Source organism: Petaurus breviceps, unplaced genomic scaffold, assembly GCF_028583685.1.
Source record: "Petaurus breviceps papuanus isolate PSGF00001 unplaced genomic scaffold, PetGlider_PUasm1.0 189, whole genome shotgun sequence".
NCBI classification, from domain to species: Eukaryota; Metazoa; Chordata; class Mammalia; order Diprotodontia; family Petauridae; genus Petaurus; species Petaurus breviceps.
The window spans coordinates 29,571,878-29,594,796 of NW_027185809.1; the positions used below are offsets into that span (position 1 = coordinate 29,571,878).

The 22,919-nt window shown below is 40.0% G+C and overlaps 1 protein-coding gene across 1 annotated transcript in view; it reads right to left on the reverse strand.

The window, feature by feature from the left end:
- HEATR4 (HEAT repeat containing 4) overlaps positions 1–22,919 on the reverse strand; it is a 108,176-nt gene that overhangs the window by 64,156 nt on the left and 21,101 nt on the right. The window contains exons 5-8 of the mRNA XM_069092131.1: positions 22,632–22,775; positions 9,672–9,854; positions 8,144–8,304; positions 1,873–2,040 (exon numbers count right to left, since the gene is read on the reverse strand). Coding sequence (XP_068948232.1) covers positions 1,873–2,040; positions 8,144–8,304; positions 9,672–9,854; positions 22,632–22,775 — 656 coding nt within the window. The remainder of the gene's footprint in view (positions 1–1,872; positions 2,041–8,143; positions 8,305–9,671; positions 9,855–22,631; positions 22,776–22,919) is intronic.

Sequence of the window (22,919 nt, forward strand, 5' to 3'; positions counted from 1 at the left end):
GGGTGCTTGGTCCCCCTATGATCTGCAGGCCAGGAGCTCTGAAGCAGCCACATGGAGGAGGCTGCATGGCCATAGCACCTCCTTTAGCTTCTCGCCCTGGAGGCAGTGGCTGAACTGTGCTTCATCCCCCCCCAATTCCAACAGAGTTCCACACTGACCTCTCACTTTGTCTTTAGTATTTATGGGTTGATAATTCTAGAAACCACCACAGCTGCTGGTGATCCACTCTCCCAAAGTCTGCTCCAGCCACTGCTGGTTGGGGCTGCCCTGGGGTTAAAACTGCGGGCTCATGCAGGGCTGGGCTAGGCTCCCAGCATGCTGTGATGGATCCTTCCTGTAGGCCTGTGGGGCTGCCTTCCGCAGATTTGTTTCTCTCTGTCACTTTGTGGGTTCTGTAGCTCTATCATTTGTTTAGAGTCATATTTTATAGGTATTTGAGGTGGTTATGGGGAGAGCTTATGGAGTTTTCCTGCTTCTACACTGCTATCTTGCTGATTTCCCCATGATTTTCCTATCAGTAATTGAACTTCTGTGTCTTGGTTATTCAACTAGACAGTGGGACTTGAAGAACAGTCAGATATTCAGGGCCATGGGAATGACAGATATAGTTTCAGGCCAGTCTTGTGGTATTCAGACTAGATGAGAATAAGACGATCTAGTTGGGCAACCTTGTGGCAAATCCATTTAGATAGCTGAAAATACCCATAGGTAATGGCAGATTGATGGGGAAAGAAAAGGCTTAGAAAGAATGGGGTATCTCCATTGCACTAGGAAGAGTCATCTAGGGCAGATAGGAATGGTAGTTAGGTTTCAGTCTTGCTGCTTCTCTTGTTTGGAATGTCCTTTGTATACTTACCTAGATTTAGCACAGTTCAAGACCCAACTCTTCCATGAAGTCTTCCCTGACTATTCTAGTCTTTAGTAATCTCTCTTCTCCAATTATGCTTATAGTAAGTACTATGTAGCTTAGTACTTGTTTGCTAATTATTTTATGTCATCAACTAGACTATAGGCCTCTTGAGGCGAGGGATTATAGCATCCATTTTGTTGTTGTTTTGGTTTTTAATTCAATTTTATTTCATTTTCAATTTAGAATTCCCTCCTTCCCTACTCCCTCTCCTCCACCCATTGACAAGGCAAGAAAAACGAAATGATGTGTACAATCATGAAAAACAAATTTCCACATTAGTTGTATGACATCCTGTCTAATTTTCATGGGCTATAGAAAAAGTGGAATCTTATTGTCTCAGAAGTGGGGTGGTGGTAATTTTTGCTAAAACAAGGCTCAGATATGAAGCATAACCATCACTCCTTCCCTCCCTTCTCTTGTCCAATACTAGGAAACATCTCCTATACTTGTTTACACCAGGAAGACCATGCCCAGGCCTTCCAACATTCATAACTGGATACTGATTAGACATGCAATACAAATATATTTATTTTGTTCAGGGAGTTCAAGATAGGTAGTGGAAGAGGTAGTCAAGGTCACAGAAGACCATAGATGCATTTGGAAATGATTTTTATTTGGGGACTAGATATAAGTGTACTTTGAGTCTCTATACTTAGCCTATTCCTGATGCACATCTATGGGGTGGGCTAGGGGTTGCACTTGGCTAGTATCTGATCAGTCTGGCAGAAGATTTGTTACAGGAGCTAGCTGCTTCTTGCTGATGCATTGTGATATGGCTGGTATTTTTTTATTTTGATTTTGGTAGCCTTAGAGACAGGAAGCAGCAGCACTGGGATAGAGAGATCTGTGTTAAAAGCATACTAGAGTGGGAATGGGGAATTTGACAGTGTCAAATAGCTGCAAGTGTTGCACACCTTACTTATACTGCAACTTGGATTTAGCAAGGCAAGAAAAACATTTACCTGGCTGACAGTCCTCCCACTGATGCGGGAGAGAGCTCGGCAGGCCACAATTCGGTCTTCCCACTGGCAGCTGTTCAGCTCCACAGCAAGTAGGGTATGTATCAGGCTCTGGGGAGATATAAGACATAGTTCAGTGGTTTCTCTATGCACCTTCGGTGGTGATGGAACCTTGAAAGATCCACCATAATGTGGCATTCATCATCAGGATCATGAAAAAAGTGGAATGTCTATCTCATAGGAGTGGAAAGATAGAATGCTTTCAATCACAGCCAGCCAACCTGGGTTCCATTAAATCTGGAGAGGGCAAAAGAGGGGCCTAATTCACCTAATTTTAACAGAAAACTCCTAGGTTGGTCTTTGACCCTAATTTAGTATTAGTTTTTTCCCTTTTCTCTTCTTCTCACAAGGACAAATATATAACTTGCCCTATGTATATTTCACATCTCTTATGATGTCATTCATATTTTCTTTCTAAGTTGGTGATAGCTTGGATGTAAATGCCTTGTCTACAACCCCTAAAGTTCAGAATCCCAGGTGATGTTGTGGTAGTGAAGTGAGTTAGATAGTGACTTCTGGGCAATAAGTAGCATGGGCACAGAACATGTAGATGGAGTGTTGTGATACTGGATAGTTGATGTAAAGTTTGCAAATCTTAAAGCACTATATACATGCCAATTTTTATTATTGTTGTTATTATTAATTAGCCTACAGTCACCAGACTTCTAGTGTGATGATAACTTCATTCTCTGAGTCCCCTGAATGCACTCCTACAGAGTTCAAGCAATGCTGATAAATGTTTAACAACAGGGCTCCCAGACACACACACACACACACAAATAATCTGCATTATTTTATTTTAATAATTTAAACAATAATTTAAAATTGTATTTAATAATTATGTCCAACAATCTGCAATGTTTTATTTATATATTATAAATTTCATCATTTATTCATTCATTTATCTATCTATCTATCTATCTATCTATCTATCTATCTATCTATCTATCTATCTATTTATTTATTTATTAAGCAATTGGGGTTAAGTAACTTGCTCAAGGTTACCCGGCCAGTTATTTCTGGGTGTGGTGCTGAGTGTCTGAGCCCGGGATTCGATCTCCAGGTCGTCCCAACACTGGAACCGGTGCTCTTACTCGCTGAGCCACCTGGCCACCCCCCATTTATTTATTTTTAGCATTCCTTTTTCAAAAAACATTTTGAGTTCCAAATTCTCTTTCTCCTTCTAACTCTGCCCTCATCCGTTGAGAAGTAATATATTAATCTGCATTACTAACACCTTCTTCAGTCTATCTAGACCATCAACAAAACAAAAAAGTCAAACCCTGATTTGTAGTGATTGAGTTTTCTAAGGTGTAAATGTTCACCTCTGAAAATACAGAACTTTAGCCATACCAACAATGCTACTGCTTAGTCTGTTCTTGGTGAGTGGGCAATCAAAGGAACCCATATACACACAGGAGGGTCACACTCAAAAACCCTGATTGCTGGATCTGGGTTAACTAATCAAGCCCATAAACCTCACCTGGCTCCTCCTCTGCTGTGTCCTCACACAAATCTCTGCATCTCATTGAACATCAAGGCTGTTCTCCAGGAAAAATACCAACTTTGGTCCTACTTCCTTTGAGTATACCAGTTATAGTATCCCTGTGTAGAAGGGCCAAGGCACCCAGTCAGTCTTCTGCCAAATGAAGTCACTATCCGAGTCCTAGTAGAAATCTCTTAGACAAGTCCTTTGAGGCTGTTCCTGTTCCACTTGACTTATCTCCTACTCCCATGATCCTCTACAATTTTATTTCCCTACTGTACTGATACTCCTAGAGATAAGATTATGTGTGTGTTAGAATCCACCTTGCAGGCAGTCCCCCTAACTTGAAACAGCTTACCAGAATTCATGTGGCAACTTCAGCTACTTCCTTTTACTTCCATCAATGGCAGCAATTCTTTCCACAAACATTTGCAGTCTTCATCCATACTAAGGACCACTTCTGTCTTGCAAGGCAAGACTTGAAAATATTTTTTTTCCTATGCTGAAAATATTTTTCCCCTAATGATCAGGCTTACTCTTGTGCTCTGCCCAATAATATCCTTAATTCATGTGCATTTCAGAGCCTTTGCTTCCGAGATGTTTGATTCTTCAAATTAATAGTTATAGTATCTCAGAGTGATAAAAAAGCACTAGATAAAATGTACCTGGAACAGTAGCCACCCTTTCCCACCCTTTCTTTCCTAAATATCCTAGTTAAAAGTTGTCTCTGGGTACCACCAGAAGGATGAGGTGTCATTCATCTGCTCCCCACACCTTTACTGAATTTACTTTATGACAGTGTTAACAACGTAGTCACACAGGCCAAGGGCAAAAAAACCAAGAATAGATCCAAGATCTCCCAAATCCTAGTTCAATATTTTTTTCCATTGCAACTCAACATCTTTGGCTAACTATTTTGATGGAAAAGATGGAGATTAGTGTCTGGCACTGCTAAACCTCCTTCCTTTACATTTTTTATTAGTTCCTTTGATATTCTTGGCTTTTTGTTCTTCCAAATTAATTTAGTTGTAATTTTTTCTAATTGAGAAATTTTTTGCTAATTTGTTATGTCATTGAGTGTATAAATTAATTTGGGTTAAATTGTCATTTTATTATATTGACCCTACCTGCCCATGAAAAATTAATATTTCTTCAATTATTAAAATATGATTTTATTTGTATAGAAAGGTTATTTTCATATAATTTTGTTTATAATAGTTCCTGGATTTGTTTTGGCAGGTGTACTCCCAGGCATTTTATACTGTCTAGAGATCAGTGGAATAATTGACAGCATATTTATGTGACTTCAGAGTTGTTTGAATGATTGGACCCCCAAAGAAGTCATTAATGGTTCAGTGTCTGCTTAGAAGGACATCATTAGTACAGTGCCCTAGGGATCTGTAATTAGCTTTTTTGCTATGTGAGATTAGCACCCACTTGGGCCCCTTGGATTATACAGCTTTAGTGCTGCCTCCCTTAAGCCTATGGAAACATGGTTTATTAATGATCGAAATTTTTTTTTTTTTGCCTTTTGGAGGGCAATTGGGGTTAAGTAACTTGCCCAAGGTTACACGGCTAGTTTTTTTGTGTGGGTGTTAAGTGTCTGAGGCCGGAACCGAACTCCAGTCTTTCTGACTCTGGGGCTGGTGCTTTACTCACTGCGCCACCTAGCCGCCCCAATGAGCGCATTGTTTAGAAAGGGAATTTAATTAAATGAGTATAATATCTGGACTGCCTACTGTAGCAGCAAGCACCCTAACATCCCCAGGGTGGCTGCCAACAAAGGTTGTTAGATCTGCTTTTCTAAAGGAAAGTAACTCAAAATGGGTTAACAATCTTGCTTTGATCAATCAAACATATCATTTACCTAGTTCAGGGGAAAAAGTCAGCACCCTGAACTTCAAAGTATACAGACAGAAGTTACAAGCAGACAGAGAAACAATTCAGCAGGTAGGCTTCCAACTCTGACCATTATTACATCCATATCTAGTCACAGTTACCAGAGAGGGAAGCACCAACATCTGGGTTTTCAAAGCCGGGGGTTCAACAGCTGCCCAGAATCTTGTCTAGTGAAATCATACAACACTTCTCAAAGTGAGCCCCAAAACAAAATCTCACATCAGGGTATATATAGCCTTCTCCTGGATCAGAGAATGTAACAACCCTCTTGACCCACTGCCCAATCAAAAAGCATTCCCGAAAACCAAGCCTCCCGCCACAAGCTCCAGGTGCACTTAAGCCTATCAAAGGGCCTAGGAGGAGGGAAGATCTTAAATTCCCATTCCCATAACATTTGGATTATAGGACTTTAGTGCTTCCTTCCTTAAGCCTATGGAAACATGGTTTATTAATAAGCTCATTGTTTAGAAAGGGAATTTAATTAAATGGGTGCAATATCTGGACTGCCTACCAGTTCAGATTTTGATAGTTACTATCTCCTGTGCATGCATGAGCTACTCCTTTTCTGAGAGGCTGCAGTATCCCTGTTGATATACCTGTGGAAGCTCAGCCTATCAATAAGGTTGTTTCCCTATTGCCTAGCCTATGAGGCAGCAGTAGACTGACGCAGCTTGGAATAACCCTGTGATGGCTGGGTCTGAATTTCATCTATAAAATGAAATAGAATATTGCTCAAAATATTAAAATATGAAACTTGCCATCTATACCTAGCTCAGAGCCCCTATCCCATCTGTGGGTTCAAATCACTTCTTACTACATGAATAGATTTAGAAACAGCATTCTGTGATCAAAAAGTTCATTGTACATAGAAAAAAAGGTGGAAAGATAACTAGACCAAATGTTCTCATAGGGAGATATTTATCTCCAACCATATCCTTGCTTTCTTCCTGGATACCTCTCAGATCTTTTGGTGAAGAATGATAGAATACCAACTAAACATACATGAAAATTGCGAGAAGAAATTGTAGGAAGAATGTGCACTACTTATCTCAAATTTGACTACAAGGGGAATTGGTTTTCCTGGCTTGGCAAGGTCAAAGAGAAGAAGAAAGGGAATGACAAGAGAAGGTTACAATGTATAGCCTCCTTTTATCCTATCTCATAACTTCTGCTCCATTGCAAATGAGGGTTCAGCAAGACCCTCAAAAGGAGTTGGGGGAAAGGCAGTCTCCCTGTTATATAACAGGTTAATCGGATGTTACTTTACTCTACTCTTTCCATCTCTGTAAATCAACTCCCCAGGCCCAGGACAGAACAATAATTCAAAGGGTAAGGTAAATTTTCCCTGACTATAGCTATTTGATGCTTTTTAAAAATCAATACTTTGGATAAATGCATAGATGGCATGTTTATCAAACTTGCTGATGGTACAAAATTGGGAAGGATACCGAATACCTGAAGATCCTGACAGAAAATAGATTTAATAGGAGTGAATATAGTCAATATAAAAACCAAGCTTCTTATTTAGGTTAAAAAAATTCAACTTCATGTGTAATAAAGGAAGCATAGCTAGGTAGTAACTCATATTTTTTTTTTTAAGCAATCGGGGTTAAGTAACTTGCTCAAGGTTACATGGCCAGGTGTTTCTGGGTGGGTGCTAAGTGTCTGAGCCCGGGATTCGATTTCCAGGTCTTCTCAACACTGGAGCCGGTGCTCTTACTTGCTGTGCTACCTGGCCGCCCCGGTAGTAACTCATCTTAAAAAAAAAGATGGGTTTTCGTGGTCTATGAACTAAATGTGAGTCAATAGTGTGTTATAGCAGTCAAGAATGCAAATATACTATTAGGCAGCATTAAGAGGGGTGTAATAATAAGCAATAAGGCAATGATAGACCTGCTATACTCTACTTAGGAGTATAGTGTTCAGTTGAGTTCATCACATTTTAAGAAAAATATTGATGATCTGGAAAGTGTCCAGAAAAGGGCAACCAGCATGGTTAAGGGTCTCAAATTCCTGCCTTATGAGAAGTGATTGAAGTAACTGGGGGTGTTTAGTCTAGAGAAGAGAAGATTCAGAGGTCCTTGACTGATGTCTTTCAGTATTGGAAGTGCCATCAAGTGGAAGAGGGGATTATCTTTGTTCTTCTTGGCCCCAGAAAGCAGAACAAGGAAAAACAAGCTGATGTTTCCAAGAGTAAAGTTTAGAGTCAATGTGAGGGAAAACTTGCTAACAATTAGAGTTATACAAAAGTACAATGGGTTGTCTGCAGTTACTGGGCATTGGAGGACTTCAAGTAATGTTTGGATGGCTACTTTGGGGTATGTTGTTGAAAGGATTTGCATGCAGGAATGGGTCTGGACTAGATTGAACTTTGAGTTTACCTCCAACTCTGAGATTCTGTGAACTGTCCAGAAACCTGACTATTGTTCCCTACAGACCCTTAGACTTTTTGTTTGACTTCCTGGTATCCCCAAGCTCTGACTTGTTCTGGTGTCTGTAAACTAAAGGCTCCATCCTCAGTTTCCCTGCCTTGAGAATTAACCACCATTAACTTTCCCAAATTCTAGCTACTGTCCAAACCTTAGTGTGCCAATATGTCTCTAGCCATACCAGCTCACATTTCCCATGAATAATTAGGCATGTGATAAATGCTTATGTTTTTGGAATATTATGAATGGCCCTTTTCAATGTCGAGGTATTAGTATAAATAGACCATAGAGTCCACCCCTATGAAGGCAACTTGATAGGAAAAAGTACAATCCTGTCATAACTTGGCTATAGGAGCAGCAAAAGATCCAATTTCTGTATGCCTCTAGAATGGGCACCTACCGTCTTATCACTGAGATGGCTCAATAGGAGACAAGTTTGTTCCTCTGTTTCCTTGTCCTTTCTGCAAAAAAGTTGGTGAAGGATTCTCTTTACCACAGCAAAAGAAGCAATACCATCCAGAGCCAAGCATTGGGCTGCTGCCCAGCTGTCAGCATCATTACCTGTCAAGATGAAATTGGAGGAAGAGTAGAAAAAGGATCATGAAGCAGTTAGAACTGATTTCCACAGTCTAAAGACTATCCCTCTGGGATGGTCACACCTAAAGCCTGTCCTTCAACTTCCAGAACCCCTAAACCAGGCCCATGGGTGGTCTCACTTTAGATGGGCTACACAAGTGACTTAGCTAGGGATGAGAAGGGATAAGTGTTCCTTGAAGCATACCCATAACTTGAATAAGCAAGTATAATTCAGGGCTTCCAAAAAGCATTCACACCCTTACCGTCTGTCCCTTCCCCCATCTCAAATGTTTTGAGCAAAATTCGGTAAACACTACAATAGTACATAATGTCTTTCACATAGTAGATACTCAATAAATGCGTCAGTGATTAATTGATTCAATAGGAATTTTCCTTAGAGGTCAAAAGTTATTGGGGAAAGACCTAGAGGAGACAGTGATGGTAGGGTAGTTTCCTGCAAAAAAATGGAAAAATGGGTTCCTGGGACCCTGCCTCCTCAATTACTGTCCTCCACCCTTTTAGGAATCATGATCCTTAAGAATAGAGAGGAATGCCCTGATGATGCCCTATGGGCGAGGGTAGCTGCTTTGTCAAAGTTCCTTGAAGGGGCCTAATTTTCAGGTTTCAATTTCTACTCCAGGGCCTCGAATAGCACCATTCCTTGATGGTCCAAAGACATTTGACCTCTATGACTCTTACCTGAGCTTTCTCTTTCCTCTTTCCTTTTCCACAGCTTGACTTTTGAGTGTACAAAAAAATTATCTTATATCTCTGCTTAATAACCTTGTTGTGCTCTGCTTAATCGTGATTTTTTTCTTTTAAGAATAAAGGGGCTCTTACTTAACCCCGATTGCTTTAAAAAAAAAAAGAGTAAAGGGGCTCAAAAAACAAACCCTCAAACAAAATGGGGCAGCTAGGTGGAGAAGTGGATAGAGCACTTTCCCTGGAGTCAGGAGGATCTGAGTTCAAATTTGGTCTCAGACATTTGACACTTACTGTGTGACCCTGTGCAACTTAACCCCAATTGTCTCATAAAACAAAAAAAGAATGAAGGGGCTTCTTTTTAATCACTCTGGACTGTAAGAAGCCTATTTGGACCATGAGACAATAGCCCAGAGACTACCTGAGATTAACATGCCACAACTATAGGCATGATAGATAGAAAGAAACAATAGCTCCTGGAGCTATTGGCTTTTTATAAAACCAAACTCTTGAGTAATAGCAAAATTTCTAGAGGGCGATGTTGGAAATTAAAGGAGTAGTAAAAAAATAAGTGTAAAAAAGGCTGATGGAGGGCAGCCCTTCAATATCCCTAGATTCAGAGGAAAAGTGATGGCATGTTAGCCCCTCACCTACTTCCAGGGCATTTTGCATGATTTTCTGGGCTTGGCTGTCATGTGCTTGGATGGTATAGTGACACACAGCTGCTGCCATACGTACACTGGCATTCTTATCAGTTAGTGCTTCCTTGAGCTTAGGTTGTAGTTCTTTTGGTATCTCCTGGATGGCTTGAGTTTGAGCATTCTCTTCATTGTCTGCCATCACAAGAGAGGGAGGTCAGAAAGCTTCCTTCTCACACCCTTCTTCATCACATATGAGAGGTAAACTGAAAAGTTCCCTCCCCTGGTGAACCAGATTAAAATGTAATTGGGAAAATGATTACCAACCAACTCTGAAAGTGACACAAAACAGTTTTGAACTTAATCTTCATTATTAACATTTACTCCATGTATAGACAATCAATAAAACAATAAGTCAAGCCTTGATTGGTAGCTTATTTATTCCCAAGGTATGAATGCTCACAATGCAAATTTAGCAATCAGCTTTTGAAAGCCAGTTTGAACTGGCTCCAGCACACCCCTGGACCTTGAGAAAGTCACCTTTATTTCTCTGGGTTTTGGGATTCTCACCTGTAAAATGAAGCTTTGAGCATGATGACTTCCAAATCTCTTCTATCTTTACCTGTGGTCCAGTGCAGGTGTCTTATGTCCATTTATTCAACAGATATTTATTGGTCACCTATTTAAATACTATGAATAATGAAGAGGGCAAAATGAAAGCACATCTCTGAACAGTCAGGAGAGTAGAGAAAGAACAAACCAATAAAGGACTTGAACTCAAAGGCCTTCTAGCAGGTAACAACTCAATGTGTTGCTGTAGAACTGTTGGTAGAACTCTGTTAATGATCAATTACCTGACCAAGGAGTTTCAGAAACAAGAGAAGGCAGGAAAGTGTAAGAAAGGATGGGGAAGTCCCCTATCAAAACTCCTGACTTAAGATGTATGGGAACAGAACCCCTAGGATGCAGTATGCTATAAAAGTTAATAGAAAGGGTCATAGGGAACTGAACATTTAGGAAAATATTTTAAGAATTGTAGAGGTTTTACTATGTGTTGTTTCCAGAGCCAATTAATAGCTATGTATGTACAAAATGCAGGCTGCTCTCTCTACTAGAGGAGGATGGAGGGCTGGAGGAATGTGGGCTTCTCAGGAAAAAGTAGCATGCTCTTTCTCCTTACGTTATTTTATGTACTTTGTATTTACTTATGTATTTTTTTTTTTGTATTGCCCCTCTCCCAGTAGAATGTAAGCTCCTTAAGGTCAGGGACTGTTCTTTTTTGTCTTTGCATCCACAGCTCTTAGCCAAGTATCTGGTACATAGTAATGAGGCAGGGGTCAAGGAGTTCAGGGAGTCCAGGAACCCCAAGAACCAAGAGTCACTGGAAAGCAGTCTGGAATGAATTCATGGACTCAAGCATTCTTTAAGTCAAGGTGGCAAAGATTTATTGTTACACTATACAGTGTGTAAGAGTTCTTAGGGAACCTGCAACTGTAGAGGGATACAGTTAAAGTTTATATAGGACATTCTACAGTGAAATCTGTGCCAAATATGCTAACTAGGTGAGTTAGGGGGGGATTAGGGAGTGGTTAAGGAGTGGTCAGTCCTTAAAGGAATATGCACTTTTAATATCTACTGCATAGGTACATTGCCCAGAATTCACTGGGAAAGATCCCTGGGTGGGTGGGTGGGGCTGCATGGAGGTGTGGTTTTAGGCTTAAAACATCACTAAGATGTTTAAGACTGAGAAATACCCAGGCTGTCCCCATCAATGTCTCGTTAGACAAGATAGATGTTGGGAGTAAACGTATATTCCAAGATAACGAGGTATTCAATGAGCTAGGGAGTATACATATGACGGACTCTAGGACACATACAATAAGTCAATGAGTAGTAAATATCTTTATGACCCAGTACACAGCCAGTTCAGCCAGTACACAGCTGGGTCAAACTACTAAATTCTATAGGTGAAGCTGGCTACTGTATCAGGAAGAGAGATAAGTATTTTGCTAGGGCATGCTGCCCTTGATCGAGAGAGAAACTGCTTGAGGCAAGGGTTTTGAGGCTAGGGAGATTTGAGGCTAGGGAGAAATGTGATTTTAGAACTGGATGTGATTTTACAAACTGGGGCTCAAGTACAGGCACCTAGGCACTCCATCAGTAAGAACTTAGTATTTGTTGAAGTAGAGTAATGTTTTAAGAGGAAAACAAATGGGGAGAAAAATCTATGAAACCACAGAGGGAAATCTTATCCCATGTAAGGATATCCCATGTAAGGGTAGAAGAATGCAACCCAGAGAAGAATGGGAAGAAAAACCAGCAGTTAGATAATAAGCATTTTAAAAGTACTTTAAGGTTCACTAAGTACTTTATAAGTTAACTCATTTTATCCTTACAACATCCAGAGGTGGGTAGATATTATTGTCATTTTTTTTAATAGATGAGGAAACTCAGGTTGAGTGAAGTTAAGTGACTTCCCTAAGGTCACATAGCAAGTAAATGTGTAAGGCTGTATTTGGATTCAGGTCTTCCTGATTGCTGTGCCACCTAGCTGTCTTTTTAAATTATGTTGAAACTCCTCCTATGGAAGGTAGAACTCACTCCTCTGATGAGGAAATAGTTTCTTGTTCTTTATCAAGTGATTCTGAGGACTTTTTGGTACATCCAGGAGGGAAAGAGCATTTTATTTATTTAGTTTTAGTTTTCAATATTTGCTTTTATAAGATTTTGAGTTCTAATCCCCCCTTCTCTAGTCCTCCCCTTTCCACAATAGCATGCAATATGATATAGGCTATGCATGTATGATCATATTAAACACATTTCCACATTAGTCATATTGTAAAAAGGGAAAAACCATGAGAAAGAAAAATTTAAAAACGGAAGAAAGAGAAAATAGTAGATTTTGATCTGCATTCAGACTCCATAATTCTTTCTCTGGATGTGGATAGCATCATGAGTCTTTTGGAGTTGTCTTAGATCATTGCATTGCTCAGAAGAGCTAAGTCTAACAAAGTCAGTCATCACACAGTGTTGCTGTTACTGTGTACGGTGTTCTCCTGGTTCTGCTCACTTCATTCAATATCAGTTCATGCAAGTGGGAAAGAGAATTTAGTATTGCAATAAGAAGGAGGTAAATTCTTGTGTTGGTAGTTCCATGCTGAGGTATGGAATAATATATGCAGTCATATATTATACAAACTGATATAAATGTCTTTGGAGGATATGTTGTCTTCCTCAACAAGTCAACAAGCATTTATTTAGCTGCTACTATGTTACAGGTACTGTTTAAGCAATGGGGCAAAAACAATCTCTGTCCTCAAGGAGTTCACAATCTAATGGAAGAGACAACCTTCAAGGGTGGCTAGGTGGCGCAGTGAATAGAGGAATGGCCCTGGAGTCAGGAGGACCTGAGTTCAAATCCAGCCTTAGACACTTAGCACAAAACTAGCTGTATGACCATGGGCAAGTCACTTAACCCCAGTTGCCCTCCAAAAAGCAAAAAGAAAGAAACAACCTTCAAACAACTATATACAAACAGGATAAATTAGAGGTAGTTTCTGAGAGAAGGTACTATTATTAAGAGAGAATGGGAAAGAGGTCTTGCACAAGGTGAGATTTGAACTGAGACTTAAAGGAAGGCCAGGAGATCAGGAAGGAGAGAATTCCAGGTAGGGGCATAGCCAGAGAAAATGCACACCAATCTGGGGATGCGGTGTCTTGTGTGAAGAACAGTGTCACCGGATTGTAGAGTACATAAAAGAAAGTAGGGTGGAAGAAGACTACAAAGGTGGTAAGGGGTTAGGTCAGAGGTGGGAAACCTGCAGCCTCTAGGTCACATGTGGTCTTCTAGGTCCTTGGGTACAGCCTTTTGACCGAGTCCAAGTTTTACAGAAGAAATCTTTTCATTAACAGGATTTGTTCTGTGAAGTTTGGATTCAGTCAAAAGGTCATACTTAAGGATCTAGAGGGCCACATGTGGCCACAGGTTCCCCATCCCTGGGTTAGGTTATGAAGGATTTAAAAGCCAAAAAGAGAATTTTCTATCTGATCATAGAGTTAATAAGGAGCTACCAGAATTTACTGAATGAAGGTGGTGACCTGATCAGACCTATACTTTAGAAAGATTGGTTTGATGGCTAAGTAGAGGATAGACTGGAGTGGGGACACACTTGAGGCAGGAGACCAACCAGAACCATTGCAACAATCCAGGTGGGAGGTGATAAGGGCCTGCCCCAAGGTTGTGGCAATGTCAGAGGAAAGAATGGGGTATGCATGATGATGGGAAGTTAGAATCAGCAGGACTTATTAACAGATTGGATATGAGAGAGAATAAGGAGGAAAGGATGACACATAGCTGCAATTTGAGAGAGTAGGATTGTGGTGCCCTCAATAGGAATAGATATGTGAGGAATGAGTTCAGTTTTCAACATGTTGATTTTTAAATGGTTTGACAGAAAGCCTACTGAGATCTGTCAAACATGATCAGATCTACTACAGAGATAAATGATACTCCCACAAGGCAGGTCTCTAGGAATTATGAAGTACTGGGCACAAATGAAATCTTAAGGACACAAGCGGTGTTTTTTTTTAATCACTGTTACCTATGGAAGGCATGAACCTTAGAAAAGAGGACATGGGAGCCCCTTTGTGATTCTCTTTCTGGTAGTCTTATTGCAGACTCTTTAGAGGCCAACCTTACCTCCAGTGGCTGAAGGAAAAAACTCAGGGAAGACACAAAAGATTCTTGTAGTTACCATCTTGTCCATACTCCCTGCTTGTTACACAAGAGATTTCAGCAAATTTCTTCTTTAAATTTCTCTTATTGGTCTTCAACATGGTGCCCGAGAGTGAGACTCTGACCTTGAGGACAGCTCTTCAGAAGAACTTACCAGAATGTACACCTGTTGATTTCACCAAGAGACTTCTTTGCAAAAAGGGTTAGACTCCCTCTCATGTTTATTCCAATTCTTCTGAGCCAAGTTACTCAAAACATCTTCAAGACTTCTGGTGCCAGGACAGGAGAATGAGATAGGAACTTCCCTGAGTTCTCCCAGATTCCCTTTCAAACAACCTTGCAATTTTTACTCCTTAGAACAAATTTGTGAAGTTTTCCAGACCAAGACAGTATGGAAAGTCAGGAGGAAAAATGTGCTGCACTGGGGTGGAAGGGAAGTGCAATTTAGCAGTAGGGGGTAAGCCTCACTCCAGGGAGCCAGCAGCAAAGCCCCACCCCCAGTGCAATTCAGTAGTGAGGCTCTAAACCCCAGGGCAATCCAGCAGTTAGTACAGGCCAGCTGTGAGAGTCCTTGGGCTCAGTGTTAGCCAGCAGCAAGGCCCTGAGCCCACCCCTCCTTGTCACTCCAGGAGCAGGGCTGTAGTGCCAATGCAATATTTGCAGCGTCCACTTATCACAATAAAGACCATGACTATAAGTATTGCATGACGTTCGATTGTAAGATATACCAAACTCTCCAGATAGAGGATAGAACTGAAGCATTTATTTAGACACCAGGAAAACAAATCCCCAAACCAATAAGCCAATTCCATCATAGTACCAGAGATATTCAGAAGCCATAATAATTCTGAGAGCCACAGTATCCTTCAGCTTTGCCACAAACCAGTACAAGATCAATATCTACTCAGAAGCCTATCTGACTCCTTGCCTGACAGAGTCCTACTCTCTCACGGTCTGGCTAGCTCTGACCACCAGCTTCCTATAGGCTCTGCTTCTCTTCAGCAAACTCCTCCCACCACAGGCTCCATGTGATTAGATTCTGCCTATCAGGGGGCAGAGTTTATCTTCTCAGCAGGGAAGCTTCCTGTGGGCTCTGCTCCACCTTTCAGCAAATTCCCTCCATCACAGGCTCCTTGTGATTACATTCAGCCTATTAGGGGGCAGAGTTTACTTTCAAAGCAGGGAAGGTCTTCAAACTCCCCCCTAGGTCTATTAAGAGGCAGGGAAGATCTTAAAATTCCCAATGCCATTACAAGGGCCCAATTTTTACAGAAAGTCACTAAATAGGCACCTAACCATAGAAAGTTACTATGGTGAGGGGCGGCCAGGTAGCACAGTGAGTAAGAGCACCGGCTCCAGCGTCAGGATGACCCGGAGATCAAATCCCAGGCTCAGACATTCAGCACCACACCCAGAAATAACTGGCCGAGTAGCCTTGAGCAAGTTACTTAACCCCAATTGCTTAAAAAAAAAAAAAAGAAAAAGAAAGTTACTATGGTGACAGGGAGGATCAAGGCAGAAACTTAGAAGAGGAAAACAGTGTCAACATGTCTATAAGCAAAGCCTTAAAGAAAAATGTGAATGAGTCTTAGGCCCCAAAAGAACTGGAAGAGCTCAGAAAGGATTTTAAAAAGGAAACAAGAGAGTTAGAATAAAAATTGAAAAAACAAATGAAAATAATGCAAGAGATAATACAAAAAGAAGCAACAGCTTGTTAAAGGAAGCAGAAAATATGGGAAAAAAAGATATTAAAAAATTTATCAAAGGAAACAACTCCTTAAAAAGTAGAACTAGCTAAATGGAAAGGAAGGTACAAAAGCTCACTGAAAAAAACAATTCCTTAAAAATTAGAAGCTTAATGGCTTTACAAGACATTAAGGAACAATAAAATAAAATCAAAAGAATAAGAATAAATTGTGAAATTTCTCATCAGAAATAGAAATCTGAAAATAGATGGAAGAGATATAATGTAAGAATTATTGGACTACTGAAAGCCATGATTAAAAAAAGAACCTGGACATTATATTTCAAGAAATTATTAAAGAAAACTTCCCTGACATTCTAGAACTAGAGGGTAAAATAGAAATTCAGAGAATCCACCAAAATCACCTCCTGAAAGATATTCCAAAATGAAAACTAATAGGAATATGATAGCCAAATTCTAGAACTCCTAGGCCAAGGAGAAAATACTACAAACAGCCAGAAAGGAAAAATTCAAATATTGTGGTGCTACAGTCATGATTACACAGGATTTAGCAGCTTCTACATTAAAGGATCAGAGGGTTTGGAATATTATATTCTGGAAGGCAAAGGAATTAGAATTACCACCAAGAATTGCTTACCCAGTAAAAACTGAATACAATCTTTCAGGGGAAAATGGACATTCAATAAAGTGGATTAATTAAATTAAAAATTAAAATAAAGTGGATTTCTAAATGGATACATGACATAAAGAGAGATATTACAAGAAAATGGAACATATTACTGATCAGATTTATGGATAGGTGAACAATTTATGAACAAGAGATGGAGAAAAAATTATGTATAAAGTGGATAATTTCAAATTACATGAAATTAAAAAGTTTTTGTACAAGTAAAACAAATGTTGCCAAAATCAGAGAAGGAAAACAGAAAATTGAGGGAAAAATTTTTATAAACAATTTATCAGATAAAGGTCTCATATCTAAAATATATTAAGAATTTTGTCAAATCTATAAGAATATGAGTCATTCCCCAGTTGATGAGTGGACAAAGGATAAGAACAGGCAATTTTTTTTTTTTGCTTTTTGGAGGGCAATTGGGGTTAAGCGACTTGCCTAAGGCCACATGGCTAGTTTTTGTGTTAAGTGTCTGAGGCCAGATTTGAACTCAGGTCCAGAGCTGATGCTCTATTCATTGTGCCACCTAGCTACCCTAAATAGGCAATTTTTCAATGAAGAAATCAAAATAATTTATAGTCCTATAAAAATGCTCTAAATCATTATTGGTTAGAGAAATGCCAATTTAAACAACCTTGAGATATTATTTTACATGTACCGGATTGACTAAAATGATAGAAGTGGAAAGTGACAAATGCTGGAGGAGATGTGGAAAAATGGGGACACTAATTCATTATTGGTCAAATTGTATACTGATTGAACCATTTTGGAAAGCAATCTGGAATTATGTGCAAAAAGTTACTAAATTGTGCAAAAAGTTATTAAATTGACCCAGCAATATCACTACTTGGTCTATTTCCAAAGATGGTTAGGTGAAAAGAAAAGAACTTATGTATTCTAAAATGTTAACTAGAAATTGCAGGGATGGATGCTCATCCATTGGGGAATGACTAAACAAGTTGTGGCATATGATTATTATGGAATACTACTGTTAGTCATAAGAAATGATGAGCTCAATGATTTTAGAAAAACATGGGGGGGCAGAGTTAAGCTGGCAGAGTAGAAATAGGACTTCCACATGGCTCTGGCTTCCACCTCCTCCAATTCATGTTAAAAATGACTCTAAACAAACTTTGGAGCTACAGAACCCACAAAATGACAGAGAGAAGCTAACCTCCTGCTGAAGACAGCAAAGCAAGCAGGCAGGAAGGGGCCAGTGCAGCACTTTGGGAGCTGACTCCAGCCCTGTGTGAGCCTGAAGTTCTAGCCTCAGGGTGACCTGACCAGCTGCCGGCTGGAGGGACTTCAGATCACCAGTAGCTGTGGCAGATTCCAGAATTATCAACCCATAGTTGCTAAAGACAAAGTGAGAGGTCAGTGTAGACTTTGTGGGAACAGGGAGTTCAGGAGTGCAGTCCAGCCTTTGTCCCCAGGGCGAGAAGCAGGTGAGGCTCCGCGGCCATGCTACTTCAGAGCTCCTGGCCTGCAGATTGTAGGGGGACCAAGCAACCAGTGTGAGGGGTAATCACTCTTGCTCTAACCTGCTTGGATCTGGATTACTGTCTAGGATGGAAGTTCTAGTGTGTGTGACCAGTTTGCCAGAGCATTTTGAGGCTTCAGAGAGGGCACCCAACTAATAGCTCCAGCAGCTGCAAAAACCCCAGCGTTTGGGATAAATCTCCCCTTTCTGGTAGCAGAGTTCTACTGTGGCAAAAGGCTCAAAAGTCACATAATCGAGTGGCAACATGAGCAAGCAAAGGAAGCAAAGCAAACAGAGCAATCCTACATTAGACTCCTATTTTGGGGGACAAAAAGGATCAAAGCATGGAACAGGAGGAAGACAATGAAGTCAGAACTCCTGCACCAAAAGCTTCCAAGAAAAATATGAACTGGTTACAAGCCATAGAGGAGCTTAAAAAGGATTTTGAAAACCAAATAAGAGAAGTGGAGGAAAAATTGGGAAGAGAAATGAGAATGATGCAAGAAAATTATGAACCGAGAGTCAACAACCTGACTGAAGAAAATAACACCTTAAAAAACAGGCTAATTTTGGGGCGGCTAAGTGGCGCAGTGAGTAAAGCGCTGGCCCCGGAGTCAGGAGGACCTGAGTTCAGTTCCAGCCTCAGACACTTAACACACACACACACAAAAGCTAGCCATGTAACCTTGGGCAAGTTACTTAACCCCAATTGCCCTCCAAAAAAGGCAAAAAAAAGTAGGCAAATTCAGATAGCAAAAGAGGCTCAAAAAGAAAAACATGGACTTACATGAAATAAGGAAGAATGAAATGAGCAGAACCACAAGAACAGTGTATATAGTAACAATATTGTTTTAAGAATGACTTTGAATGAAAAAGTTGTTTTGTCCATTATAAATACCCAAATTAACTATAAAGGACATATGATGGAGGTGCTATCAGCATCCAGAGAAAGAGCTGATAGATTGAAGTATATATAGAATCATATTGCCTTATGTCTAATGGTAGCCATCTCTAGGGTAGTGGGGAGGGGAGAGAGAAAAAGGGAAAAAAATAAATTTATGTGATAATTTTGTTGTATATTTGAAAGGAATAGCAAATCGTATATAGTAGATTTGCAGTTTTATGTACAATTATCTTTTATTGTACTTTGATATGGAAATGCTTGTTTTATTTCATAAATTGTATAAAGTAAAAGAAGAATTTAAAAAGAAAAAATAGAGGAAAAAAACTTAAAAAGAAAAAAAATGGGAAAAAATAGCTGGCTAAAGAAGTTGTTTCACAGAGGGGGATTTGTATTTCTGGACCAGGACTTAAGAGACAATAATTTTGACTTCTGGCTAGGGTTAGAGTACAGCTATGGAGTAAGTCTTAACAGGAGCTTAGAAGAATACATCTGTCTGAAGACTTCAGGATCTGATCAACAGGGATTTAAATTGAAATGGAGGTAGAAGGAGAAACTGTTCACATACAGCTGTAAAGCCACATATCAAAGGGAGAAACAGATGCCAGAGAATAACAAAAAATAAAAATAATAAGGGAGTTGACCAATAATCCTCAGAAGACAATGTCCAGGAAGAGGCGCAGTAAAAATACTTTTGATATCAAATTTCTATATATAAGTGCAAAGAATATTAGTAATGAACAAGTAAACAAAGGAACTCAACATTAGGAAGTACATTCAACTTCCTATTAATATAACTGAAACTTGGTAGATGTCACTTATGACTGGAATACGACAATGGAAAGGTATATGCCCTACCTCAAAAGGAATAGCTTAGATGGGAGGATTGATGGAGTAGCTTATATTTCCAAAGGAGGTACTTCTGTGTGGAAATCCATGAGCAAGAGGAGGAAGTGTGATGAAATGCATTTGGGAGAATACCAAAGAAGGGGTAAACAGAAGTGATATTGTGGTAAGAGTTTATTATAAACCCCTCTGGGTCTAAAGGAAAATAGATGATGAATGCCAAAGGGAGACTATAGGTATCAGAGAGATTATGCATACATCTGCTGAAGATCTTTCCTAGCTAAAAGCAATTCAGTGAAGAAATTCTTGCCTTTATGGCAATTTCATCCTTCAAAAGGTTGTAGATATGGTGACAAGGGAATTGTTATCTGTGATCCCAGATACTATGGGGCTATTCAGGCCTAGTAAGACATTCATTTATGGATAATTTTCAAGACAAGGACAGACCTTCTCAACCAGAAGACCTCAACATTTTAAATGGCTTTTCCAGACTACTCATACCTGTGATATGGAAGGGATAACTGTACAACAAGAGTTCATGTGACAAATACCTGGAAGTTTTAGTGGACCAAAATTCAACAGAAGTTAAAAATGCAAATACAATCTTGGTTGAACTAAATTGACAGAAGCTTAGTATCCAGAACTAGGGGATCTACAGTCTGACATTATTATATTCTGGTGAGTCTATACCTGGAAAATTACGCTCAGTTCTGCATGCTACATTTTAGGAAGGACATTGGCAAGTATATGAATACCCAGAGAAGGTTGTCCAGGGATGGAGATGGGACCTGGAACCATCACATGTTCAATGATTGTTTGAAAGAATTGTAGCTATTTAGCTTGTAGATTTAGTATAATGGCTGTTTTCAAATATATGGAGACTATTCCCAGGTTGAATTCTAACCTTCAGTATATAAGAATAACATAGTTCAAATAAGCCCCCATGATCACAAGTGATATGCAGCTTGTATTGAGCTAAATTTATTTCTGGGGAATAAAGACAACTAGAAACCTAATGAGAGTGCTTTATATGATGAATGAATCTACTGCCCTGTTTGGAAATGTGCATGTCCCTTGTATGGAAGGATAACCAATGTCAAATGAAGCTCCACCCTTTTTCTCTGGGTAGGACAAGGAGGTAGATTTAAATTCATTGCATGTGGAAGGTCTGGGTCTGATGTAATGAGGGTCTTCTTCTGGGAATTCCTTCAGTGAGTGGGATGGGGTCAGTCCTGATGCCAAGGGACAACATTTTTTTAAAAATCATAATCATGTACCAAAGCACAAAGCATACCACCTGAGTGTCCTAAATCCTGTGACTAGCACCTGCTTTCTCTCTCATGAGTCACATGGTCTGTGTACATAATATAATAAAGAGTGTGCCCACTATGCCCACTCATGGGACTGCAATGCCAGGATGCATTATAAAGCATTCAATGAATGCTGATAGTCTGCATGTATTATGGTTTGTGAAAACCTTATCTGTTATCACCATGCAAGTAACACATAGACAGTACCTAAAAATTCTATAGGCCGAGGACTTGAACCTCCACTCAACTGACTGGGCAAATTCTCATGGTTCCAGGCTCCTGGATGGAACTTCAGGAAGAATTCTAGAGTTTAGAGGACTTGATTTCAAACACTAGCTCTGTCATTTACTACCTATGTGGTGGTGGTGTTGTTCGGTTGTGTTGGACATTTTGTGACCCCATTTGGGATTTTCTTGGCAAAGATACTGAGCACTGGCCCTGGAGTTAGGAGGACCTGAGTTCAAAGGCAGCCTCAGACACTTAACACAGAAACTAGCTGTGTGACTTTGGGCAAGTCACTTAACCCCAATTGCCCTCCAAAAAAAGCAAAAAAACAAAAACAAAGAAAGATACTGGAATGGTTTGCCATTTCCTTCTCCAACTCATTTTACAGAGGAGGAGACTGAGGCAAACAGAGTTAAGTGACTTGCTCAGAGTCACACAGCTACTAAGGGTATGAGGTCAGGTTTGAACTCACAAAAAAGAGTCTTCCTGACTCCAGGCTCAGTATTCTATCCATATGGCACCTAGCTGCCTCTACTCTCTACTACCTGTGTAACCTTGGGAAAATCACTCTCAAGATCTCGCTTTCCTCATTTGCAACATGATGGGGTTGGATTATATAGCTTCTATGCTTCCTTTGAGCTCTAAATTTATGATCACACACTTCTGTTTCCTTGGAATTATAGAACAGAAATTTTGTTATTATCATCATCATTGTATTATTATTATTATTAGGCAATTTGGGTTAAGTGACTTGCCCAGGGTCACACAACTAATAAATTTCTGAAGCCTGATTTGAGCTCTGGGCCAGTGCTCTATGCACTGTGTCACCTAGTGCTCCAGAACAGAAATTTTAAATAGAGAATTAAAACCCAAATTAAGTGAAGAGAGGGGGAAAAGCAATAATAGAATTAGAATCAAGAGCTAAGAGAGAAGAGGTCTATGGAGCAAAGGTCTCTTGGCCTTAGCCATCATTTGTCTGTCATTGTTTTTTGCTTCCTCCCACCCTAGTTTTCATTGGGAAAAATGTAGACTTTCCACGTAGGCACTTGGACAAATGCTTTGATACTATATAAGGCATATCCAATGCCAGGTCCCACCTTTATTCTCCTTGATGACATTAATTCGAGGTCGCTCCACAGCTGCTGTGGCACAAGTGATGATGGCTTCAATCCGGATCTCATCCTGCACGTTGTTCATGTTCCGTAGCAGCCCCTCCACTGTAGCATCCTGCCACTGGGCAGCTGAAATGGGGGAGGAGGAGGGGTAAGGGTGTGGAGGAAATGGGAAGAAAGTCACTCAGTTAAGATTGGGCACTGTGCCACACCTGGGTTACCAAGAAGTCTCTTTTCTCATAAGGAAGAACCATTTAAAAAAGGTAAGTTCTC